This window comes from Pelmatolapia mariae, linkage group LG13 (assembly GCF_036321145.2).
Source record: "Pelmatolapia mariae isolate MD_Pm_ZW linkage group LG13, Pm_UMD_F_2, whole genome shotgun sequence".
In the NCBI taxonomy this organism is placed as follows: Eukaryota; Metazoa; Chordata; class Actinopteri; order Cichliformes; family Cichlidae; genus Pelmatolapia; species Pelmatolapia mariae.
Window position 1 is genome coordinate 10,249,167 of NC_086238.1, and position 27,576 is coordinate 10,276,742.

The 27,576-nt window shown below is 39.1% G+C and overlaps 1 protein-coding gene across 2 annotated transcripts; it reads right to left on the bottom strand.

The window, feature by feature from the left end:
- On the bottom strand, positions 1-27,510 carry parga (poly (ADP-ribose) glycohydrolase a). Of its 2 annotated transcripts, XM_063491701.1 has the most exons (18): positions 27,404-27,510; positions 26,210-26,272; positions 25,397-26,068; positions 25,149-25,281; positions 22,740-22,862; positions 22,537-22,617; positions 22,085-22,159; positions 17,717-17,809; positions 16,313-16,467; positions 10,956-11,035; positions 10,802-10,862; positions 10,174-10,249; positions 7,806-7,953; positions 3,904-3,982; positions 3,703-3,811; positions 3,042-3,147; positions 1,783-1,911; positions 1-1,158 (listed from the first exon to the last, which is right to left on the bottom strand). In XM_063491701.1, exons 2-18 carry the CDS (start codon positions 26,224-26,226, stop codon positions 977-979), a joined length of 2,319 nt encoding a protein of 772 aa, XP_063347771.1. In that variant the 5' UTR covers positions 26,227-26,272; positions 27,404-27,510; the 3' UTR covers positions 1-976. The 2 variants fall into 2 exon arrangements, with proteins under 2 accessions (XP_063347771.1, XP_063347772.1); XM_063491702.1 differs by lacking the exons at positions 25,397-26,068; positions 26,210-26,272; positions 27,404-27,510 and having other exon boundaries at positions 3-1,158; positions 22,740-22,858; positions 25,149-25,254.
- Between the last annotated feature and the right edge of the window lie 66 nt (positions 27,511-27,576).

The following is a 27,576-nucleotide window of genomic DNA, read 5'->3' on the forward strand; positions in this document are numbered from 1 at the left end:
ATAATAAAACGTACAACCTAAAAGCCTAAATTACAGTTCTATGCAATACTCACAGGCTTTAATGTAACCAAACCCATTAAATAGAATCCACACTGCCAATCAGAAAACACAGTAAACAATAGAAAACGTGATCCCCAAAATAAATGTGTAAAAACATTAACAAAATATTGTTCGTGCCATTTTAACTTTATTTAATCCCCCTGTATGTAGCAAATGAAGTTGTTCAGAGTAAAATGAAACATCTAGACTGTGAGTTTAAATTTCCTGTATGTTTAATTTGAGATGATTTACATTACTAGTGATTATTTTGATTGTTGTGATCCATAGTAAAATATGCCTTAAGGACAATATGTATGTTACACTTCGGTATCAGACAGGATATAAAAGAGCAGCATATATTTGTAGAATATTTGATAAATAAATGTTACCCATGCATAGACTACAGTATGGCATCTCATTCAGGCACCTCACCATAGCCCGGGTACAATAAGTAGAGAACACAACCAGAAAGTGTAGCAAACACAATACAAGACACGATAACCAGGGAGGATTATCATGTCCTGGAGTATCAATGGTGAAATTTGTTCACAACCATGCATATGATGAATATTTGGGCATATTTGTATTTAGTGTGTAAAAAAAACCAAAAAAACAAACCCTCCACATTACATCTGGACTAAAGAAAGAACAGCAACCAGGATTTACTATTGCTATAAGTCTCTGAAAAAAGTCACCACATTTGGTGCCGTACTATGAGATTCCTATAATACCACCAGTGAGAAAGGCAGAAATGTGTTTTGATAGCTTGCATGTTGGGATCACAAACTTAAAGGGTGTGTGTGTGTGAGAGAGAGAGAGAGAGAGAGAGAGGGAGGGGAAAACAAGTGACCGTAACCACAATACTAAGGCCACACTGACTCTTTTACAAAGTGTGACTGGAGAAGGGAGGTAAGATTAGGTTACAGTTGTTTTCCTGTTAATGAGGGTCTGAAGTCACAGGAGACATCCCAGAATCCTTAGCAGTGTTCAAGGTGTCGGAGGCTGCTGGGGAAGAGACTGTCTCATAGATGAATCTGTAGAGGCTGACGTCAGGCCGTGTCGTGCGACAATTCTTGCACACCTCGTTGAAGTACTGGTTTAAAAGGTCATACAGCTGCCCTGTGAGGGTAAAAAGGGTGGTGGAGAGAGGGGAAGAGAGGTGGAAGAGAGACAAAAGAGACGCGGTCAAGAAACATGTAAGGAAGACGGGATTTAACAGAATAGGACCGAAAGCACAAACGGATTGTGAACGAGAGAAACACAGACACTCAAGCAAAAAAAATGAAGGTGTACTCGGGCTCATTTATAAATCAAGCGCACATACTCACATGCAGTATGTGAGTGCGCACATACGCACTCACATACTGCAATCTTTTTTTTTTTCCCCCTCTGTAGCTCCACTTTAGGAAATGGATGGCTAGAGGGGAATTTCTCTGAAAGGCTTCAATAAATGTCAACAGAAGAAAAATGAAAAGAGGGGGAGGGAAGAGGCCGGGGCCAGTTTAGGCAGTAATCCACTCTGCGGCTCAGGCTGAATGGATGGGCTGAGGAGCGGGGAGATGGCCCATATGGTAGAGTACCTTAACATACCCATGGAGTGTGTGTGGTTATTTATACACACATTCCTGTAATGACACCAAGAAGGAAAACCTCCTTGAGGTGCAAAAGCAAAAAGTTCCTGTTTCTAATAATTCTACTGAGTGACCACAGCTTAGCCACAAACGTCTTGTGTGCGAATCTTACCAACGGTGACCCGTTTCTCGGTGAGGAAAGCGTGCATGTCATGAACATCTTTCATCAGCTGAGCATCTCCAAATGTGAAATACGCCACATCTCGCCCAGCCTCTGCTGCTGCCATGAACTGAATCAGCGCTGAAAAAGAGAGAAGGCGAATTTCAAGACGAAAATTCAGGCAACAACATTCACTCTATTTGCACCATTGGTTCCAGAATAAAACTATAAAGGTGTAATTGAGCGCTGAAAAGCATGACAGACTAAATAATTGGTCAATAAGCCAGATAATGTACAGCCTGTGGCATAAAAGAACATGAGTGGCAATTTGTATTAGTGGAGTAAATAATCCAGTGTTGGTAGAATAGCCTCGTAAACAGCATTCATTCTCTGAGCTCTTGCAAATTAGGTTTCATGACTTTTAAATATTTAACAGAATGGTTATACAGTTCAGATTAATGAACACACAAAACAAGACATTTTCAAAAGCTCTGTAATCATTACTTCAAAATACCCGCCTAGTGTTATGTAAATACCACATCTCAAGTCAGCTCCTGGACTTTCATGTAAAATACAGTTATTAGCTTCCAAAAATACCAACTATGCTAACACTGGAGCTAATGGGCGGGGCCCCCCGGAAGCTAATATCATCCTCGGGGACTATGTGAAGTCCAGGGGATCTATTCATAGCATGCTGCAGAGGAAATTAGCAGCTTCAGTTTTAAATCCAACTGTCCAGAAACACAACCTTAAAGCACTGATGTGCACAGCAAAAACAGGGTACATGTGCCATGAATTAGGCATACAGGAAACTCTGCACATCCAACACACAATTGGCCAAAAAACAACAGTAAGAGTCTCCCTGCTTATGAAGACTGATGTTGTGTAAGCCAACGGAGACCAGCATCAGCTGGATTTATGGTCTTCTTTCTCTGTAATCAATCGCCCATTTAATGGAAAACATAAATGTGTCAGATGATCTATAAAAGACTGAAAAGGGACAGGAGAGTGACACCCTGGGAGAGCTTCTAATTGACTAGAGAGGCTTGAGAGAAAACAGCATCTTGGAAATTGTCGTACACTACATGCTACATAAATGCTGAAAGTCCTTCAGCAGGGGCTCTACTGACTGGGAGATGCCGTGATCAAGTCTGAGCTACTGATATTCACTGCAGTCTTGGGAATCCAGCCTTAAAATTTTAACGTAATAAATGTGACACAGATACTAGCCTAGTTTATAGATTTTGTTGCCATAAATCATCCAATTATACCTTTGAGCCGTGTGTCTCCACCAAAAGCTCCGCAGCCCCAGTTGCCTGTGGCCACTGCAGAGAGGTGCTTCCTGTTGGCATTATTTCGATGGAATCCGCAGTACGCCTGGAATGAAAACAAAAGAGGGAGAAGGATGTAAGAGTGGGGAAGACAAACAAACAGTACAGTCTTTTCTATGATCTCTCAGAGTCTATTAAAATTAATTAAAATCACATTAATGTATAATGTGGGGGCAAGTGTTAACCCTCAGGCTGAACCATAAGCAAATATAAAAATATGCAATAAAGCATTTACTCGACTGAGAAGAGAAACAAGTCTGTTAAAAAAGTGCATAATATATATTTTTCTTAGTCATGTGGAGAAAAAAACTGCAGTAAATTGGGAGTAATACTATTGAGAGTTATGTAGTATTTAGCAGTTGAGTAGTTTTACATATCACTTAGATTTTAACTGAAATTTTTTGCAGCTGTACCAGACAAAATGTCAAAGCTCATGGTAGTGAACTTTTTATCAAAAACAATGTAGCATCGGCCGTGTTCGGCACCATCGCACTGACACCTTTAAAAAGGTACTACAAATTAGAGCAGTACTTTATAGGTTTCTTGCCACCTTTCACAAACATGTTTGAAAAAAGAACCGCTGAACTAAATCTTCCCTCACCTTGTTGAGTTCTCTGGTCATCTTCTCGGGGAGAAACTGTTCCAGGAAGTGCCTGTATTTAAGAGCATCAATGGCCACAATCTCTGTACATCTTCTCTGCCAGTCATCCCTGGAAATGAAAGAAAGATTTTACATTTAAAACATCAGCACAAGTACCAACAAACACAAAAATAATCCTATGGAGGGGAGAGAAAAAATTACCTGGGTGTCTCGTCTTTGTGGATACCCACCCAATTGTAACTCTCAGCATAGCCAGAGTATTTACTGTATTGTTCAGCTCCTGCAGTATAAGACGAGGGAAATACGATATTACTCATTGCTCAGCAGTCAGAGCACACAGCAGGTTCTAAAATCAAATTTAGCACTTTCTATGCTCCACATGAGCATACAGAGTATCAGCTTTTATTGAATTGTCATAAATAAAGCCCACTGATTTAATAAGTAATCTGCTATGGGGTTTTAAATGAAAAGCTTTGAGCTACAACTGGGAGAAAATGTAAGAACAGAACAAGCAAAAATTAATTACTGACACACCCGTGTTTTTAAGAGATTAAGTCCTTTATAACACCTAGGGTTATGTCCTAAGGGTTAGAATAATACACCTGTGCTTCTTTCTGAAAAGGCTGCCCCTTAAAGGCTCCATACATTAGGAATGATGTGGTTATATAACATTTTGTTGAAGAGTAGAAGTTAAACATGTGAACTAAAGTTGTATGAGCAGAGTATGAGAAAGTGTTTCTTAAGTTAATGGGCAGAAGTCACTAGAACAAAAACCAACAATTATGGACAATTTTGCAAATATTTAATAAAAATATTTTAATGTACATTTTTTTCTGCATTACATATAAAACTTTTTTTTGTTTCCACAGAAATTGCGTTTTCTAGTAAGGCACTGGCTGTGCAAACAAAAGGAGCAGTTGCTTTATTTAAAGCATACTGTGCCACTGCAGGTCCAGCCCTGCAATTAAAGTGCTTTCCACAACATCAGCGACTCCTAACGTCAAAGAACAGGCTGCCCATATCACTGTGTCCACCAAAAGTCTTCCTCCTCTCTATTCACCTTGAGCCACTTCAGTCTGGCAACCGCCCATAATGGCATCCCGCTATGCTGACGTCCATCAGGAGATTGCATCGCAGACCTTGCCTTCCGGTGTAAAACGCCAGTGGGCATTCAAACTTAGACTTGAGTTTTGTTTTACAAGTACTCTGACATTAAAGTTCCAGATGCACTTGAAGACTTGTGCTAGGGCATCGCTAAAGATGAAGAAATATGATCAACTTGACAAAAGAGAAAAGAGTCTAGCAAGAGAAATGAGACTTTAAGAGGAAACACAGCATTCGTGCAAGGAATACTAAAGGTTTTAATGAATCTATGGCATAACTGGCCCATTCCATTAGTGCAGCAATGACCTTAGTTGGGCTATAAATTCTTTTCTGTCCAAATGTAATAAAGTTAAGTGGAGAGGAGGAGGATGGCAGAGGGAGGGAAGCACTATGAGGGGAGGGAAAGAGTGGGACAATGACTAACCACCTGAAGGTCACTGGGGAGAGATAGGAATTTCAAGGAAGACAACATGGCGCCACATAAAAACAGACAACGATTGGCTTGCTGACAGAGTTCGTTTTTTTTTCATTGTGTGTGTTCTTTGGTAAAGTGGTCCAGCAGCGTGAACGTCATCCTAACTATTTGGTTTCTCTACTTTTCAACCCCCCCCCCCCCCAAAAAAAATAACAAGCATATAAAGTATGCCGAGGAACATCAGACAATGCAAATGTATTTTAATTTTTTTCAGATTTGTGTCACGTTACAAAAAAACAGAATCAATCAATAGGAGGCATTTTTGAGCGATTTAAGTTAAGTCAAAAAGATATATTCTTATGCCAAAAAGATGAATTTATCAAACAGCATAATGTCTCAAAATGATCACTTTATGAAATAAAAGCATCAAAACAGTAAAACAAAGTAAGTGTTTATATTATGTTTACTTTTTTCCACACGTCTGCATATCTTAATCTGCACATGCCTCTTTCTGTTGACGCTGTCGAGATGTGAGGCATGGAAAAAAAAAAAGAAAAGGTAGGATGACCAGAATTGCAGGAGGGAGGCAAATGAGAGGAAAGAATAACCGAAACAGTGAGTTGGAGGTTGAAAAATAGAGCAATTCTGCTTGGGAGAAATGAAGGATAACCAAGCAGTCCCATCTGAATCAATGCAATGGATTTACCTTCGGACTGGAAGGAAGTATGAGGGCAAAAATAAATGGAGCCCAATAAACACAAAGAGCTCAATGAACAGGAGAAAATAACTCAGTGATGGACGAAACACCGGTTTGAACCAAAATGTAATACTAGAAAGGCATGGGAGATACATAGATGTGTCTAGTTTCTATTGGAGAACGAGGAAAGCCAACACAATACCAAGGAATAATTGCCAAATAATAGCCTATATACCCCATGGCATGAAGATAAATTAAATGTAGAGTATTTATAGTCTGATTACACCATATATCAGTGTCTAGTGGTTCTATATGTTTTGTAATAGTGTTTACTTTCTACTTGAAATAATCCAGTACATGTACATTACATAAGGGGACAGCATACCTTGATACTCAAGTATTATTACACAATCAATAAATCTATCTATCCATCTATCCATCTAGCCATCCATTTCATGACAATGTTTCTATGTTGCGGGATCAGTACTCTGGATTTTCCTCTCCATAACCACCTCCTCAAGCTCTGAAAGGCGGTATAGAAGGGGGACACCAACACATTCCAAAGCCAACCAACAGATGTAAGCTCTCAAGCACGTCCTGACTCCGCCACATCTTCTCCTGGTAGGCGATACCCGTAGAAGGTCCCCGTAAGTATCTTAGTCAGATGTCTAAACCACCTCGACCATGTCCTTTGATATGTAAAGGTACTATAGCAGCTCAATACTGAGCCCCTCCTAAATGAATCCTCATCCTATCTTTAAAGGAGAGCCCATTTCGGAGGAAGCTCACTTCCCCCACTTATGTCCACAAAATTACTCTTTCAGTCACTACCTAAAGCTACTGACTTATTAGAGTAGGAATGTAGATCAACCAGTAAATTGATAGCTTTGCTGTCTCTTCACCACCACCACAGATCACACTGTACCCCACACTGCACAGCTCCTCTACTCGAGACAGCAAGTGGAGTGAGCACTGAGTGAGCCCTCCACCCATTTCCAGCCAACAACTACTATCTCAAAATTGACTTGCCAATTATCATTCCCACCATATCACATTCAGTTGCAAACCACCCCAGTATGACCAGGAGGTCATTAGTCATTCTTCAATGACTAAAAAAAAAAAACCCCCACCTCATTCACAAAAAGCAAAGAGGTGATTCTGAGGCCCTCAAGCTAGAGACAAGCCGCTATTTGGCTATGCCTCAAAATTCTACCCATGAAAGTTATGAAGACAACCAGTGACAAAGGGCAGACCTGGCAGAGCCCAAACCCCACCAGAAACAAGCCCAACTAAGTGCCAGCAATGCATAGCATACTTTCACTTAGCTATAGCCCAAAACAAGAGGCCAAATACACAATACTCCTGAAAAACATCCCACAGGACATCCTAGGGGAAACAGTTAGTCAAACTCCCATAAATATCCTTGAGAAGATCAAGACCTTTTCCACAGTGTTTGACAACCAGGTTGAAACCACACTGTTCCTTCTGAATCAGAGGTTCTAACTAATAAATGGACTCTCCGGAGGATCATGCTCATCAGGCTCTCATTGTTGTTGCCCAGGTGAGCATGGAGATCCCCTGGAGGACAACAAAGTCCCCACATGGTGACTCTTACAGCACCCTGCTCAGTGACTCCAAGAAAGCTTTTCAGCACATAAGCACAAACAAAAGTCAGGACCCATTCCCCAGGCAGAAAGAGCAGGGAGACAACCTTCTTATCCATCTGAAAACAACCCCAAAACATTAAATCACTTTTTCTTTAACTAACAAAAAAAAAAAAAAAATAGATTGCAGTGATCAAGTTCCCAGTAAAAATGTCATACAAATCAAAGCCTCAAGGCTTAAAAATACATATGTTTGTGCGAGAAAAAGAAAGAAACTACACACCTGTGATGATGAGGCATTCATTGTATTCAAGAGCTTCAGTAAAGAGGCGAGAGATAATGAGTTCAGGGTTGATAAGGAACCTGATTTCTTCTTGGACCAGTCCATGTCCTGTGACTCCACCACCTACAAACCTGTTGGCAAAGTCCACCTAGTGAGATGAAATTAAAAAAAAAAAAAAAGAAAAAGAAAAGAAAAAAAGAAGGACATTTGTTGGTGGCCTCAAACTTGAAATTAACATTTATTTAAAAAAATACAGATACATGACATGTACGGTATGACATACTGCCCTTTGACCTATCAGTGCAAATGAGAGAATTTGTAAAATTCTGTCACTGTCACTCCTATTATTTAAACAAATACTTCAATTAGTGTCTCATTATCTATCCTTTTGTCCACTGTGGCCATTTATATCAGATAAATCTATAAAGTTCATTGCAGTGATCCTTCCTGCATGGAAATAATCCAATCAGGAAATTGTAACAGAACACAACCCATGAAGTCTAAAGATGTACTTCAAATCTACATTGCATGAATGTGTGCAGATTTTGCACATGTCTGAGTTTTGCATTTTCTAATAGGCCTCACTATTCATTATCTATTCAGTGTTTACTCAACAAAGAGAAAAAGGAACCGGGCAATAAAAGGTCATTGATGTTCAGCAGTCTTCCAACTTTATCTGCGTTTTATCCCTTTGCATCTTTTATAACTTACTAAAAGTAAAGGAGTTGTCCATCTGAAATTTTTAAGACTGAACAACATATTTGAGTTATGTCAAAAACTACAACCAAACCAATTTGACACCAACTCCTAGAGTCACAATCTAAAGTCACAAACCCTGAAAATCAATATACAGTAAGGTAAAGAAAAGAAAAGTGCTACAGCTCTGATTCTACAGGCCTCAGCTACCATGTTAAAAATTAAAGTTCATGACAATACAATTAGAAAAAGACAATAGTATGGAAGGGTTGCCAAGGGAAACCCTCTTCTCTCTCTCCCTCTCTGCAAAGAACATGGCAGCACAGTGTAGGTTTGCCAAGTTGGATCTGAACAAACACCAAGACTTCTTGAACAATGTCCTTTGGAGATGTTTGATGAAACCAACACAGCTTCTCAGCAGAAACACCTCAAACCATTTCAAGCACGGTGGTGGAGTGGTGATGAGTCAGGCTTGTTTTGCAGTCACATGACCTAAATATGTTTTTCAGCCTTAAAAAACTTCAACCCAATCCAGCTAAAAAAAAATACATATATAATGATATGAATGATATAAATTGACCGAAATAACAGTCTGGACTGATATTAATGACATTTTCCACATTTCAAAATTCTGTCTGTTACCCACAAAGTTCAAGATCTACAGTGAATAGAGTCCAAGAAATTAAATTTTAAAAAACAGCCCAGGGATTTGTTGAAATAAGATAAATCCATACCAATAACCGATATGTTTGTGCTTATTTCTAGGACTCATGCTTCTTTGGGGAAGTATTTTCAGTGTGGTGCTTGAGCTTCATGCCATGAAAGACCAGATCTTGTTTTTGTGGCACGCATAAGAGAACATCCCATTCAAATCACAATGCGGATATTTAAACAGCTTGTCAGGGGTGAAGGTTCTGCTCAGTGGCCCACAGCTACGTCAATCTGTGTGACAGTGGGTTTGTGTATGTTTTCTAACCAGCCACTCAACTCCTCACCTTCACTGGTTTACCCCTAACCTCACCCCCCCCACCCTTCAATCTCACCTCCTGACAGGATGACAGCTCGCTCTGCCCTATCAAAACTCAACACACAACCAATGTCCAGCCTGCTGAGGTAGCCATCAATCCGCCTACAGGACTCCAAGCTCACTGGGTCACCCCGGTGAGATGGATCCCCGACGTCATCTTTGTCTCTGTGTGCCTCCTTCTCCCTCATCCCCCACCCCAGGGTCCTCTCCTCCACCCTTGCCACTCGGAGCTACTCATGTGTATACATCAGCTGTCAACTAGAATAAAATAAATGCGCCAGCTACACAGAAACAACAAGGGGGGGTGAGAAGATGGGGTGACTCACTGCAGACAGAGATTCAATAACTTGCATTGATATGCACAAAAATCATACAACTGGTTTAAAGCTGAAGGTCATGTTTTTACTTTTTAAAGCAAGAAAAATGGACTGATCGACAGAATCATACTCATTAGGTGTAACCACAGTAAAAACTGCAGAATACTATTTGTATTTAAAATTGAAAATTTCAGCTCACAATAAAAGAGAAAGATTCTGTTAAGAAATGCTTTTGATATTTTTAACAAGACATGGATGACATGGAAGTATTTAATTACTGAAGTCAGAGGTAAAACTGTGTGCTTAGTGTGTGGTAAAACATTCCTACCTGGAGCATTCCATATCCATGTTCCTCAATTGTCCCTTCACAAGTGATATGCAGGCGTGTCAGCTGAGTCTGAGAGCTGGACAAAAAAAAAGGGGAGAAAAAAACCAACGATTACAAACATTTCAACATTCATGTGCTTGTTTAAGAAATAGTCATCCAGTTAACATGTTTAAGTGGAATACACTACACTGATGTATAAAATTAATATAAACTACCAGCTTAACCTGAGGACTTCTCATCCATATTGGGGCCCTTTACTCTTTCAAATCCACCCTTTAAAAACACTGTCCTACTACTACTTTCATTGTAGGAATTTATATAATGGCAATTATCTGTGCACATGAGCACCAAAGAAGCTATGAGGAGTTGATGGTCACTATCCCACTCAGACAAAATCAACACACTTCAGAGTTATTCAGGAAAGATTTAGTGAAACTTTGATAGAATTTCAGGGTTTTACTTCCTGTTAAAATAACAATTACTCCCCTACAACAATTACATGCCTTCACAGAATGCAGAATATACTATTTGTTATTGTCAGAGTATGCCATGAATCGCAATATAATTTATTTTAAATGCAGTTCATTAGTTCATTATGTTCATAAGGAACCAGAGAAGTAATTATTACCTTTCCCAGTCTGGTGGATTGTTTAGTGTTTGTCTTGTAAATGTAACAAGACCCTTGGGCGCTTAAAAATAAAACAGACAAAAGGTTATTCAACTGAAAGACACAGGGAAGCGCAACAACTTACAACATTATGTTAGCTATTTTCACTGCTTACTAGTCTGTGTAACTCTCCTGAAGTAACACAGCAGAGTTTTCAATTTCTCAATTTTTCTTGGTGAAGGACCTTCAAACAACCTGAAACCAAAAGAAAATGTATGTCTGAGTTAAAAACCACTTAATTTAAAACACTACATGAAAAGGTTTATACAACTTCTGAAAAAAAGGAGTAAAATGTACAGTATCTCCCCTTCAAAGTTGTGTCTGTATGCCGTTCAGGCATATAAACAGTCAAACAAATTGAATGGTGGCACTTGGCATTGTGCTATCCATCCAACTATCCAGTAGACCAACGGGAGGGGATGTAGAAGTGCAAGTCATCACAGCAACACTTCCACAGCAATGCTGAAAGCATAACCTTTCCAGAATATCTACGATGGAACATGAAGCCAAATTTAATTCAGGTCTAATTTTAGATTTTTATGGGGCAAGTTCCAGAACTTTATAATAGCACCTGTATTTTTGACATTAAATAATGTGTTACATTTTAGAAGATGAGAGGCATTGTTTCACTCATTTATTATCTAAAGCTCACTGCACAACAGGAACATGAGTGAAGTCACGCTTTCAAACTGGCACGATGTCTCTCCCATCTACCCTCATCCTTCATACAACGGCACTGCCTGAGGCCCCGTTTCAGTTTTTCAGTTACTATTAAACTAGGGTGGAGGGATGGAGAGAGCATTGGATGGAAAGCTTAAATCACCCCCATTCTAGTACACTCCCTCCATTAAAAGCGACCTAAGCTGATGACTAACCATAGTTCAGCATCCATCTCTCCCTCCCACCACTTTCTGCTCAGACCGGTAAAGAAATAAAAACAGAGGGAACAAATTAAATGAAAAGGTCATTTGCTAAAAGCCTTACTGTGAGTAAAGAAAAAAAGCAATTTATTTAAGATAATTTTTTCATGTCAATTTTGGTTTTCTCTACACTATTCCTTACACAGCACCTTACTCATCCTCTGTGAACACCTTCACCCCATCAATTCCTTTAGTCAGTGTTAATTTGGCATAATGTATCCTGGAGGACAACATGACTATGAGAAAGTGTAAGTGAAACACACGTAAATTACAGTGGGATTTACAGTATAGCCACAAATTATACCGCACTTGAGAAAGAAGGACTACTAATTATGAAGGATTTTGTTACAAAATATACTGCAGCAATTTTCATTTAAGCACAGTAATTAGTTGGTTCTTGTCGTCTATAACCGTACCTACTGCATAAAGTGCATATGGAGACAATATTTCTGACAGTTTTGCCATTACCTGTTCAGCTATTTTCTTGCAAATAAGGTAGACCATCTCACAATGACTTAAAAACAAAAACGGGTATTTATTTCTTACTAATGAGCCTTCATTGTTGACCAAACTGTTATTGGAATTCCCTATGTCATTTTCTTCTCAAACCCAGGAAAAGACAAGCCATAAAAAGACAAGTCTTCTGCTTTCTATCCTCTTCCTTGAATCTATCCATCACTTAACAGAGGGCAAATCTCGACAGTTCTGCCAAAACAGCAATCAGCAGATTGCTTGCTGCTCTGTTTGCCCAAGACAGAGCGTTAGTGTAACCGATAAGCAAAGTGACGGACACTCCCTCAATTACTGCGAGAAGGGGAGGGCCCGTAACGATCCAGGACCCATTTTAGACTGCAGCGGTTGTCTCGTCTCGTTTCCTCAGAAACACGAAGACTTTTCCCCCCCTCTCTTGGTCTTTCCTGTATTTTGCTCTAGGCAGAAATACTGACAGTGAAGGCAGACCCAAGTGGTTCTGAAACAGCCAACGCTGCAACTGAAATCAATACTTACATCATTACAGACACAGATATCGTGCCCTCAAACAGATGACACACAGATGACACTGAAAGTGCAATTATGGTTTAGATAAAATAAGGCAGCTGAAGGTTATATGGACCAAATCAAAGATAATTAGTAGGATGACAGGATTTGTAAAATAATTCTATCGAACCTTAAAGACAAAGCAGATGCATATTACTCTGAACTAGAGGAGGGAGTTCCTTGCTGTATAATACTATAACAACTAGAAATATTTAGGAATTCAGGCAGATAGCGGGAGACTATGTAAAGCTACAGAGTGGGATCTCCAAGTGCTGGGGCGCAAAGTGGTTCCCAACACTCTGCTGACTCAGTAACTACAGAGTTGCAAACCTCCACTGGCACTGACATTAGTACAAAAACTGTGCGGCAGAAGCTTCATGGCATAAGTTTCCACTGTCAAGCAGCTCCTGTAGATGTGATGTGTAGGTGACCAGTACTTTGTCTATATAGTCTAAGATGCATAAATCAAGTTATATTGATATGAATGAGATGTTATTGCTGTGAATTCAAATCATATTGTGCTTTTATAAGATGATAAAGGGAATAAATATATAGACAGTATAAAAGGCGGATTCAGCCCATGGTTGCTGAAGTCCTGTTTTGAAGATCTCTGGCTCTCTTCCACATTTTCTCTTCATTCACCCTTAACTGGTCGAACCAGAAGGCTGTTTTTTTCCCCACTGTCGCCAAGTGCTTGCTCATAGGGAATGGTCTGATTGTTTGCAGTTTTCCCTGTATTATTGTAGGGGTTTACCTGGCAATATAAAGCACCTTCAGGTGACTGGACTCATTGGATAATGACTTGTGATTAACAGTTTATTAGCCAGTAAACATGTGGTTTCATAGCACAGATAAGCCTCCAGTTTTGAAACATAATATAATGAAGATTTACAAATTCAAATGAATTTTTATTCAATATGATCAAAAAATGAGTGACTGAGGCCATAAACTCAGGTCAAAAGTGTTTACAAAGGTCAGATCAGAAAGCCGCTCTTTCATAGACTTCTACAGGACCAGAAGTCTTTTTTTTTTCAACTACAGCTATCGCCATCTGCTGGTGAATGGAGACTTTTAGGCACTTCTACATTGGCCACATTTATGTTTCACACAGTCTACACATAAATGTTACCAACAGGTCATTTTAACCTGTTAGTAGCTGGTTGCTAGGCAATGTCATGGCATCATAGTATCAGATACAGATAAGAACCATCAGGGGTCAAAGATGTACCTTTGTGCCCATTTTAATTTTTCAACTCCTGTACATGAAAGAGTTGTTTGTGGGCAGATTTTGTGTGTTATGCTAAGATTATTCCATTTTAATAATATCCATTTTCCACCTTTGAATTTATTTTTCTCCACAGCAAGTTAATTTATTTTCCAATTTATTTTGACAAATTCCACCATGACAAGTCATGAAGTAGTCACTCTGGTGAGTCAAACTGGCGCGGGAATCCATTAAGCGCCTAAAATGAATACAAATGTTGATATTTGGCAGCAGTGTATCAATAAAGCAAGAGGCAGCCTATACAATAAACTGAAAAATGTATTTTGTTCCATCTGAAAATGAACAGCAATTAGAGCCCATGTAGATAGCAGGGAATGTCAAAATTCATAGCACTAAATGTTCATGTTCTGCAAAGAATATGGGAACTCATTATAAGGTATTACCGAACCTACGCCTTCAGTGTGTCAGGCAACAACCCAAAGGTATTGCAAATGTCACTAATGAGGAGAAGGGGCCTCATGGAAATAGGGGAAAATTGAGTTGAGGTATTGTCTGGACAGTGTTCAGGATATACAGAGGCACTTACTGTCCAAACATGAAGTTGCAAAGCAAGTAATAAAACCTAATTATAACTCTGTTACCAGCCAGTCTCACCTATAAACAATATGTCAACTTTCTAGCCACTATCAAATGGGGGAAAAATACTTGGAAAAAATGCCTATCCGATTCAATTAGCTACCTGTTCATCATGTCATTACTTTTCACACTCAGACAAGTTTTGCTTTCTGTAATAGTTTCTTCTCTGTTATACACAAAACTTTGCTTTGTGTCATAATTCATTCCAATATATGTCTGAAGCTGCACACATTATCCAAATTAGGTTACCATCATCCACAGTTCTTGTCCTGTTTCACATAAATTCTTCTTTCTTGTTACCAATACTCAAAACAAAAGATTGGGCAGGAAAACACAACGGTAAAAATCATTTTCAATCCAGATAAACTTCTAAATACACTTCTGGGGAAAAAAAAACAGCCACTATAAACAGAAGACGTGACTTAGATAAATGTAACCACATCTGTAATAGGAGAAACCAGATCAATGACGTAGTAGCTCATCCAGGTCAAGATCCATCACAATTCACAGGTTACTGCTCATAAAACGAGAAACAAAATTTGGTTGAAAGCCTATTATGCGATCATTGAGTGCAATAGGAAGGAATAGAGAATCTTGTGAATTATGGATGAGGGATGCTTCACTGTGACTGTTTTTAGTCTTTTAAGGTAGAAAATTATGTTCTCTCCTTTTAGGTAGATCTTAAAAAGAAAGTAAGTAAGAAAGTAAGATATTTAGACTGGCAGTTTACTTTAACCCGCTATATCTTTACAATGTCAGCTGTCATCTATACTTCACACCTGTTATGTTCGGAGCAAAAGCACAAGAGCTATCATTGTTATAAGTTTAGGCTATATACTTGCATCACTTCCTTTTTTTTTCTTTTTTTTTTACACAAATAAAGTGACACTTCAAGTTATGAGAAGCCAGTGACACACAGACAAGCGTTCACTTTAAAACAGTCTATTATAACAATTTGTTTCCATTAGCTAACCCAGGCTTTCTTAACACACCACTGGTTCTGAGTAGGTTGTAAGAAAGAACTCCAATTTAACACTCCTACTGGGATCTCCCTCCCACGCATGGGGTATAACATGGAGAAAGAGCCTCAGCCCACAGCCCCATCCTCAAATCTATAACATGATATTCGCAGTTACACCACAAACTGCAATATAACAACTAAAAACAAATGACAAACCGTGGCTCCATTCAAACAGAAATCAGTTCATTGTTTTTCCAACCACTGCAGCCAAGGTAAATTTCTACACTGAATGTGCAAGAAACAATATGTACAGAAAGTAAGTAAAAACAAAATAATTCATCTATTAAGGGTTTTCAAGGCAGTAGTGCCCCCTGATGGATATTAGTTTATTTTGAATGGTAGGATCATTAAAAACAGAGTCGCTCAAAACAATCACACTGAGGCAGATAGCTGAAATTTATAAGAAAAAACCCCTATTACTGATATGTATTATAGATACTGAGGGATGGATTTGATCCTCAGTTAAAGGGTAGAACAGCAACAGGGTTCAATCACCTTAGACGTCCTCTGTCCTGCTCTAAATAAAGGTTTAGAAAGCAACATTGTGGGCAATAAAGGGGAAAACATTTTTTGGTATAAAATACTAATAACAGCAGGCTGCTGGTGATTTCTTTTGTTTTGTGTGCTTTCACCTGTAGAAGTTGATCTCAGGATAATTGCCATACTCGGACTTGCGGGAGTTGCGTCGAGGGAATGTGCAGAAGAAGGCGTTGGCCAAAAGACAGGCTATTTGCTCCTGAGAAAGGGTCAGAGACTGATTCATCCTTGACTTAAGTAAAGGAATTGGCTGTAAATAGAGAAAAAAAACAGAAAAATCAAAAAATCCAATCAGTGATTTGATGATACAATGCCAATGCTACAATGACAAAGCAAAAAGTAAGATAAGGGATTACAGTAATAAAGACAGATGCAGAAAAAACAGACAAAGTAATATGGGTTTAGTGGTGTAGGCTGAAGAGCTAATAAGGATAGATAATTAGTTTAGCAATCGAGCAAACAGAGGAGACACTGAGAGTTCCATTAGGTAAATGGGTGGTAGTAATTAAGGTCCCAGTTCTCTTGCTCTCCCCCAGGTTTGTTCAGTCAGGCACACAGGGCCCATCCATCTTCACTGATTAAGGCTAAAGAGCCTCCCAAGGCTGCCCAGTTAGCAGATCAATACCAACTCTAATAACGCACATATAAATATTAGGCTTGACGCTTAATACTGCCAAACAAAGCTGAGAGAGTCAGAAAGCTTCATTATTCAATATCGGCAAATAATGCCCTTTTAAAATGGAATCTGTAACAGAAACTCCCTCCTCTAGTTAAAGTGGATAATACTTAAACCTCTGCCCCTGGCTCTCAACGTAAACAGGAACAAGAGGGATTCCCCTATCCCGCAGTGCAAAGTGGGACCTGAATTCTCTTTATTAAATTATACTGAAGACTGAAATGGATAACGTGATTACAAAAATACCAATTCTGTAATTCTCATATAGCTAAAATTGATGACAGAAGAGGGAAACAAGGACAAATGGACATGACATTTAAAAGGACTCTGACATGGATCTCCATGTAATGTGAACTGCAAAAAGGCCTTCTGGGGTTCAAAGCGGCCGATTTCAAACCTGCACTACCAATGTGTCTTGCTCGGAACAGGAATACTTGTGGAAATCTAAAGCGATAGACTGCATTTTAAAATTCAGAAGTCCCAACTTAGCGCACCGAATTCACAAAAAGTAAGTGGAGTTTCCTAAGTGCACAAGCATAGCACATGAAATGGATGGCAGAACATGGACCTCTCCTCTCCCAGTCCTCTTTTCTAATGAAGCAGTTCCTGATATGGACCAAAGAGTTGGATTCATTAGCTGCGAGTTGTAACTCATAAGTTGATGCACCATCTAACCCGTCCTGCTAACTTACCACACTTTTATTCGTCTTCCTGCATACCTTAAACACTGCTACTTTCACTAGTAATGCCTCACCTTTACACATTTCCAAAGCCCTTAAAAATAGATAATTTGGTATAAATACAGACAACAATCAATACCTACCATTGTGCACAGCCGAGGAGCTTTAAGTGCAAGATCAACCATAGCAGGTAGTACGGTATCAAACAGTTGCTGTACCTCACAATGCTCAAGACACTGAAAAGACAAAAAAAATTACATGTAAGCTTAAGTATTAAGTTAAGTTAAATGAGATATGTGTCGAGCTGACTGCCTACTTAGGCAGTCAGTTACTCGGAGCCAGCAGTCAGAGTGACTGATTATATGTAAGTTGACATATTATTTTGCCACACCACAGATTTCTCTTAACAAATGAAGAAAAAAAAAACCTAACTTTTTTGTTATTCATTTAAGAATCAAACCAGTGCTTGTTTTTGTGCTTTACATTTTCTGATCATTGACTTGAGCATGATTTTGACTTTTGTCTAAACAAAAAACAAAATCTGTCTTATTTATGTATAAGTACAAGCCAAGAAGCTATGTCTTCATTTCTTGCACTTTGAAAACTTTCAACAAATATACTGGAACAACTCATTCATGTAATAAATATGAGTTTTAACATCAATCCATCCATTTTCTTCCACTTATCTAGTTCAGTGTCCAGGGGGGCTGGAGCTTATCACAACTGCCCAAGTGTGAGAGACAGGATACATCGTAGCCCGGTCGCCAGTCTGTCACAGAGCTAACAAGGACAGACAACCATACACATGCGAATTCATGCATAGGGCTAATTAAGGCTCAAATTAACCTAAACCCACATATGTCACACATTGTTGATGTATGTTGAATTTTATAAATAAAATAAAAGAAATTTTCCACGCATTGCTTTCCTCATTGAATATTAACAAAAGAAATGATGCACAGGTTTCATGCAATTAAAAAGAGCCATAAATTATTCCTTGTTTTGTGCATTTGTTGTTCATTTTCCCTCAATTTTAAACATGCCATTTTTTAAGGTTTAGTATTGTTTTCTTAAGCCAAGGACACAGGATGTAACTGAAAATCTGAGGATGAGCCAACTGTTTGATTAACTTTACATGGTCTAAAAACAGCTTTACAGCAAGTCAGAGGTCATAAACCTACACCAGTAAGCAATATCTACGCAATTTTCTCTCATATCCAACAATAAAAACCTCAAGTTTCAGTTTATTGTTGTTATAGGATGAACTCCCACTACTCAGATATCAATAACACTTAAACTTCAAAGGTGAAAAAAAACAAAAAAGAAACAGAAATGCTGCAGAGGTGTTCACTACACAGAACCCTTTTCCAAAGAAACTACCATCAATCTAGGAATGAGCTCGCCACAGCTGAGGCATCCATACTTCAGCCTGAAGCTTACCTCAGCATCCATCTGCAATTCCCTCTAAAATAAACACCCAGTTATTCCATCATACGCCCCAGATTTACAACGCAATCATTTATGAGTGTATTGGCTTCGAATGTCACTGTCATCAATCACATGCCTTATTCTATCAAGGTAAGCAGGGGAGCTTGTGCTGATTAAATGGATCTTCTGGGAGCAAATGCAAATGACCAATTGTGGAGAGAGTGGCAGGGTGGCTTGATTTTCCACAGGAAGTCTTTGGTGGTTGATTTGGCCAGGGGCATTTATATGGCTGCAGAGCAGGTCTGACTAAATGCTGTCAGGAGTAATGAGCTGGCAGACATCATAAAGCGCTCCTGTGGGACTAATAGATGGTAGCTGGTGATGCGGCAGGATGAGGGCAGAAAGACAACCCACCCCCCCTTTCCACAGCTAGAGCAGCTCACCACAAGGTTAGGGTGGACACACAAACTATACATTTCACATCCATAAATATGACAGACCGAGTTTCATCAGGGCAGTCTGGATTTAGTGCTTCATAGCATAGTGATCGATTAGACATTGATCTTCCATACATTCTAGTCTTTACAAGTCATTTTAATTTTCTGGCAGCTCAACCTTCACAACTCTTGATTTGACTATTTAATTTAGAGGTTTTCTAAGGGTGTTTTCCCCAATACATTTAGTGTCAAACCCTGCATTTCAAGGCATTTTTAACAATGAGAGAGACAGAAGCAAACAAGCAAGCAACAGGGCACAAAAATGAGAGGAACAGCCTTGTTGTCTTGCTGCTATATATATGTTTGTGTACTGAAACATCAGCTGTACTGTACTCCTGGACTGGGTTTGTGCTTAGCCCTCAGACATTCATCAGAAAATGACACAGTGACAGTTTCATTCGGCAGAGGAGAAACACTAAGACAATTTACAGACAAGCCCTAATTTAGAAACCTCTTCTTTTTTTTACCTTATGGCTATTACATGCTGAGCGGACTGTCAGTCACAGGCCCAGGGGCAACGTATCCCTTCACTATTTTACCTCAGTGATACAAGATGTTGCACCACATTTAATTAGTTTGTATTGGCTTAGAAGTTCAATAGTTAGCATTCATAATGACAACAAAAAATAAATATGACACTGAAAACTGTTATATCAATCAGCTGGTTTGGCCACTGTTATAGAATGGCTGACCATGTGTTTCTTCACGACATTAGAATGTGCATAACAAATAAATCGCTTCGCATGAAACAGGTCTGCTGTAGAAAGATAGCTGTTAATCATTTCTGCTTAAGTGTTGTCATGAAGGTCTGAATGCTTGATACTAGTCACAGCCAACAGGTGTGCTGTACCTACCTACATCTTTCTATTCAATAATATTCAGTGGGTGGATTCATCACCTTGCCAACTGTTGCTTATGTCAGCGGTCCCCAACCCCCGGGCCACGGACCAGTACTGGTCCGTGAGTCGTTTGGTACCAGGCTGCGAGAGTTGAGGCTCGGTGTGAAATTTATGGTTTTCAGGGTTTTTATTGTTATTTTTTTAACGTTTTCATCGTTAACTCTGTTTCCATGGGTCTTTTCCTGTGTGTTATGAATAAATCTTCCTTTTTTTGGGTACCAGCACTGGTTTTATTTTGTTGTATTTATCCACGACAACTTAAAGGCCGGTCTGTGAAAATATTGTCAGACATAAACCGGTCCGTGGCGCAAAAAGGGTTGGGGACCTCTGGCTTATGTAATCAAATTCTGGTTTCTACTGTGTCATTTAAACACTGGTTTGTCCTTCTCTAGTGAGCGCCGCTTGCCTTTATAAAATGTCTTTGGAACATAAAAATGACAAAAGTGGGGGAATTGCTGTGGTCACGACAGTGAGTAGGCAGTCGGAGTCGCTGATGAAATTGCTTCCGGGAAGAGCAACTTACTGCCTGGCCTTACTTAGCATCCTTACAGACTTAATGGGGGCTTTTAATTAAATTGGATTAAGCTATAAAAAGGCTTAGACAGCTATTGATCTGCCAAGCTTTCTGGCTTACTAAGAAAATATTTCAGAGAGAAAAAAAAAAACAATTCTGAATGGGCTAAATTTAGCTGAGTAATCCACGATGAGAGGGAACAAGCATTAGGTTTAAATAACAATTTGGCTGGACTGTGCCGGATATCACAAGCACTCACTTAATTCTGAACACTGCATTGTTATAACGATTTTGTTCCTAATTGATATACCCAGGAAGAATTTAAGAATAAAACAAATGCTTCTAAATGCTAAACGTAGCTATAAAATTAGGCTTCAAATTGAATTTGCTTTGCCATCTATCTTTAGGCTCTTTTGGGTGGTGGTGTAGTTAAAATATAAAATTTCAGCCTGTGCAGTAGACATAATAAGTAATAAAAATCATACTTTATCTACAATCTCTAAGGAGAGAAACTCTGTAAAAGGGCTGACACTTTAAAAAGTTATCTTGTAAAATTGAATGACAAGAAATCATTGTCCCATGTCTAAAAATGTTATCCTCATAACACATGTGCAATTATAGCCCCTAACTGTCTGAAAAGAGGATAAGAAGTGTTTAAAAAGATAAAGAGGAAGGCAATAAAAAAAGAAGACATTCCCCTGGTTCACCTGAAACAGCTGGTGCTGCTATGCTCTGTGCTCATCTGTCCTAAATGTGCTCCCGGGAGACTCACAGGTACCGTGAGGGGATGACACACACTAATGGGCTTACAGTCAAACAAAGACAAGCAGATTCCCTTTGCGATAACAACTTTAGTTTACTATCAGCTTTAGATTCATTCTTCATTAGACTAACACTTAACCAGATAATCATGGTGACTTAAATTTTGCTGGGACTTACAAGTCTACAAGGTTCAATCAGATTCAAATAAATCTTTATGAGTTTTTTTTTTCATGGTAAAGTTCTTATAAAAGGATTCTTAGGTCTGCCATGTTCAGCAAACATGTCTGTACAGGACAAGTTGTTGGAATTAAAACATTTTCAGTAGTCCATTAGGAGCTAATGTTATGCCTTTTCTTTTGTACAAGACAAGCCCATAAACATCAGGTAACAGTTGTATACTGAACATCGTACCTCTGTACAAAGAAGGTTCAGGGCAGTGAAGTCCCATTTCTTTGCATGGGCTGTGTTATACCTCAGAATTGCATCCTGAAGAGAAGAATGAGAAGTTAGAAGTCAGACTGAAAATGTAACATTTGCGCACAAAAGTACAAATCTAGTTTTATACATGGTGTAAAATACAACTGTTGCAAACTCTGCCACCATGTGGTTGCTTATGGAATACGGTTTGTATCTTTGCCATTGCTTTAACAATATAATTGGAAACAAATATGCCCAGAAATTCTTCAATATTGTGTAAAACACTTAAAAGCCTACTGTGGTCATTTGTTTGGCAACTCTGGCAACACTAATTTTTTCCGCTTTTTGAAACAGTTTACTGGAGTGTAAGCGTTTACTGAATCAGGGTTTCAACTGCTTGGTTTCCATATTTTAGGTTTGACTAACCAATCTCTCTGATCTCTTACCCTCACATCCAGGCAACTTTTGAACCCCCTCTGCAAAGCAGTGCGGATCAGGTCCCATCGACTTTGGACGCCATTTCCATCCTACACAACATCAAAAAAATTAATAAATACAAACTTTTCTTACGTCAGTGTTCTTGCAGTAACTAACTTTATTGTACTGAAATGGCATGTCTGGATGAAGGGATGCTATACAACTATTATACCTCGGTCTCCATAGGAAACAGATTCTTCTCAGAGCAGGGCATCTTCACTGACGAATCATCCCATGCATCCTTGAACTTGGTAGGGTATGGGACAGGGACTTCTCCCTCCCTGAGGAGATCTGTCTGTAACAGGGAAATAAAAATGCAAGGGGAAAACATGTTCGTTACAGGTTACTGTTGTTTTTAGAGAAATTATGATGAAATTAACTGTTTTCCCTTTGCTCATTAAAAGAAAGTATTTTGGTTTAGCTTTAAAAGCCCCTGAAAGTTAGAGCACAGCTTGGTAGATAGTGTAAAAAATTAAAGAATAAACTAACATTTCTATATAAGCTTATCTTGTATAAGGCATTTTTATTGCCTCACACTAAAGGTAAACGCATAGAAAATAAAAATACAAGCATTACATATTTTCAAGTCATACATTTCTTTGATGCATAATGAACTAAAAGACAACCAGTTTTCAGTGTACACATTAGATCTAATTAAAACATTAATTACAAATACATTTTCATTCTTGGAATTTAGTGATTGGCAGCATCTAGTTTTTGTGGCAGTGTTTGGTGATGGTAAGAGCAAGTTGTAGCAGTAAAGCAGCACTGACTATGTCCCTGTGGGACGAGCAGTGGAGGATAGTCTGATAGGACTGCTACTGACAAGAGCCCCTCAGGGGATCATGGAGGACGGCTTCACTCGGCCCAGCACTGTCTCTCTCATTCTCATTCACCCTGTCTGCATCTCAAGAGCCATTCTTTACGTCATCTTTGCCAATCTTCCCAGTCTTATTTTCTTTTATATAAACACATTTCATCAAGCAATGATACACACTCACCAGACACTTTATTAGGTACACCTTGCTAGTACTGAGTTGGACCTCCTTTTGCCTTCCAAATTGCTTTAATTACTGTAGCATTGATTCAACAAGGTGCTGGAAATATTCCTCAAACATTGTGGTCCATGTTGATATAATAGCATCACACAGTTGCTGCAGATTTGTCGGCTGTACAGCCATGATCCAAATCTCCTGTTCCACCACATCCCAAAGGTGCTCTGTTGAACTGAGATCTGGTGACTGTGGAGGTCATTTGAGTACAATGAACTCATTGTGATGTTCAAGAAATCAGTTTGAGATTATCTGAGCTTTATGACACATTGCTGCATGATGCATTATCCTGCTGGAAACAGAAAGATGATAACCTGTGCACTGTGATCATTCAGAGATGAAAAGATAAACTTAGTCAGCAACAACACTCAGGTAGGCTGTCTTGTTGAAACAATCCTCAGTTGGTACCAAAGTGTGCCTAGAAAATATCCCATAGACTATTACAACCACCACCAGCCTGGACAGTTAATACAAGGAAGGATGGAGCCAGGTTTTCATGTAGTTTAATTCAACTTCTGAATCTACCATCCGAATGTCACAGTACAAATCAACACTCGTCAGACCAGGCAACGTCTTTCCAATCTTCTATTGGATCACTTTAGTGAGTCCATGTTAACTGTAGCCTCAGTTTCTTGTTCTTAGCTGACAGGAGTTGCACTTAGTGTGGTCTGTTGCTGCCGTAGCCCGTCTGCTTCATGGTTCAACATGTTGTGCATTCAGAGATGCTCTTCTGCATACTTCGCCTGTAACAACCGGTTATGTGAGTTACTGTTGGCTTCCTATGAGACTGAAGAACTCTGGGCATTTAACTCTGACATGCCATTATTAGCCAGAGAACCGCCACTCACTGAATATTTTCTCTTTTTCACATTATTCTCTGTAAAACCCAGAGATGCCTGTGTAGGAAAATCCCAGTAGATAAGCATAAGTATTAAAAGACTGAAAGAGTGAGACAGTAACAAAGGAAGACATTCCCCTGGTTCACCTGAAACAGCTGGTGCTGCTATGCTCTGTGCTCATCTGTCCTAAACGTGCTCTCGAGAGACTCCCAGGTATCGGTGAGGGGATAACACACACTAATAGGCTTACAGCCAAACAAAGAAATGCAGATTCCTTTTGCAATAACAACCTTAGTTTACTATCAGCTTCAGCATCATCCTTTATTAGAATAACATTTGAACAGATAATTATGGTGAGTTAAACAAAATCTGCCTCACAGGTTAACAAGGCTCAGTAGTCAGCAATGTGATTTAAATAAATGGCTTTATTTCTTTAGGAGTCTTTTTTTTTTCCAAAGTAATACTTCTGAATTACAAATATTAAAGCATGTTGGATGGAAAACATTTTTTTTAATTCCCCATAGCCTGAAATACACAGAGCAGCCATCAACATTCATGCCACGTTCAAATTCACTTAAATAACCTTTCTTCCCATTCTGATGCTTAGTTTGAACTTCAGCAGGTCATCATGAACATATCTGTATTAGCAAATACAAAGATCCACAAAAGAAGAAGTGGCTGTTGACTCACCCTGACTGTGACAGTGTGATGAGGTGCTGATTTCAGGTGGGACAGAGGAGGGGCACACTGGGGTAGTCTGTTCAGCTCATCTATGGGCGTCCCCTGCCATTTTGTCTCAATGTTATGTGATGGGCATGAAACACTATACAGAAAAAAAGGCAGAGCAGGTAAGCAGACAGCAGATTAACTAAAGAACATTATGAATATAATGGCACTAGGGCACAAAAAAAAGTTGTAGTGAAAATCTTTCCAAGGACCTTTGCAAAATTGCATCTGGCTGGCTTTCAATTAAGTCCTGGCTCATATTAGATGACCCACTGTGGTCTGCTATCTCAGCATCCTCAGATCCCATTGCAGGAAGATGTTCTCTTTCTTTGGTTGAACTTCCTGGATCAGAGTCTTTGATAGTCTGCTGAGATTCCATTACCTGAGCCTTTGCAAAGGCAGAGTGCTCTGCACAAAAACCTCCATCACAGTCCTGGTCTGCAGAGTTGTTGAACATGGTTTTACAGACTGGACTATCAGGACTGAGCATCTCCACATCAATGGGGGTACACACTGGGTTTTTGGAACTAAGACTAAGACAGATATGGAGTTTTGTATTGGTAGTGTGTGCAGCAACACAGGTTGTCTTAGAGGGGTGAGGACCTGGTGAACTGGGCCTCTTAGATTTCTGCCCATTAGAACACTGTGTTGGAGCTGTGTTACTTTTGCTGCATGTGAGCACAGCTTCATCCGTGTCACCTGCAGACCCACAGTCCATCAAATTCTGGGAAGACACATCATCATGTGTATTCTCTGTTTGTGCACTGTATCCTGTAGCGTCAGACGTTTGTGGTTCAAAACAGGGTTCATCTCTTTCATCTGTGAGGTTAGTTTTTGGAGGATCATTCTTTACATCTTCTTGATTAACCTCAGCATTTAAACTGCTGCAAAAAAGAAAGAAAATAAAACGTATAAAATATACTTTTATCATAATCACACATTTTCCATCAATATGTTCTTTAATTAGCAATACATTGGAAATTAATCATGCAAGGCCAAGCAAACTGTTAACTTGGATACTTTACCTTGTTTGAGAATCCATAACTTCATCCACGTTTAACACGTCATACAAGACTAATCAGAACCAGCTGTATTACAGAGAGAGAAAGTAAATATACTGGCACAGTAAGAAACGGCAGTTTATATACACTCATCATTGGCATGTCAGGGTAATTTGAGGCTTTTAATGCTTTCTTTGAACTTTTCCAGAGTGGCATGATTGTGCAGCAAGATAATCACTTCAAACAACTGTACATAAGTACAAGTTATGCGGCTGTGTGTTTTCCAACGTCTGGAAATATACCCAAAGTTTTAGAGAGGAATTGGTAAGGATGTTCAGTGATAACCCTGGAACTACAAAGGCTAAGCCTCCCGTGAAGTGTCGACTACTCAAACACCAGCATCAATGTCCACATTGACAATGCCATGGACTAGAGGAGTATCTCCATATACTTCAACTTCACCTCAAATCAATAGCTAACCAAAAATTAATAAGGGTGTTTATATATTTGAGCTTGTATATATACTTTTGACCAGGTGTGGATTAGAAAAAAAAAAAAACAAATTCACTTCATTTTTTGCACCCAATTCTTGTATTTTAAAGTGATTACAGATTTATGTTGAACAGTCATTAAAAGAACTGTTCAAAGAAATCCTTACAAACCAGAAATAAACATGACATTCAGCCTTCGTAAGCAACAACATAGAAACAATAGAAATACATTGGTCTTGGTATGTATAACTGGAGTTCTAATACAGTGAAATACAAACTTCGTTTATTCCTAGTACCGGGTGGAAGCTACAGTAAGACCTAAATAGGTGTTTTGGTCCACTTATTACATTCTGTGACTTCAGCGAAGATGGTCGTAGGGTAGATGTTCACAGTAAGTTACAGATTCAGTTCATTTTACCTGTATATATGTGCATTAATTACAGACAAAGACGGCACACCGCGAAAAAAACGCACAGCTGACAGCTCCAACAAAGCTACGACGAGCTGGCCAAGCATATTTTCTTCATTTGACATGTCACTTTCACGCTAAAACGACAGATTTTTCTTTATCTTACTACACTGAGCGCACTGCAAAACCACAGCATCTTTAGCTAACTTAGCTTTGATTGGCTATAAATTCTGAACGTTAGCCTCGATTACTGTAGCTCGGATTAACCTATACAAGCTAACAGTGCGGTCGTCATTCAAATAAAGAAACGTAACTTACAAGCTTGTTCCTTGTTCAAGGCTTTTAAATATAAACTATTTTTCTCCACATTATTCACTTTCACTTCGAGGTGCTTATTCTTCTTCTTGTGGCTTTTAAGGGCGGATAGCACACCAACTTACAAGTGCATTGCCGCCACCTGCTGGACCGGTGTAAATACACGTAAACAAATG

Excerpts from the sequence above, each read along its gene's own strand:
- parga (XM_063491701.1), bottom strand. Across the intron at positions 22,863-25,148 it reads ATCACACTGTCACAGTCAGG|ACAGATCTCCTCAGGGAGGG; the intron begins GTGAGTCAACAG and ends TCCCTGTTACAG. Across the intron at positions 3,148-3,702 it reads TGACCAGAGAACTCAACAAG|GCGTACTGCGGATTCCATCG; the intron begins GTGAGGGAAGAT and ends TTTTCATTCCAG.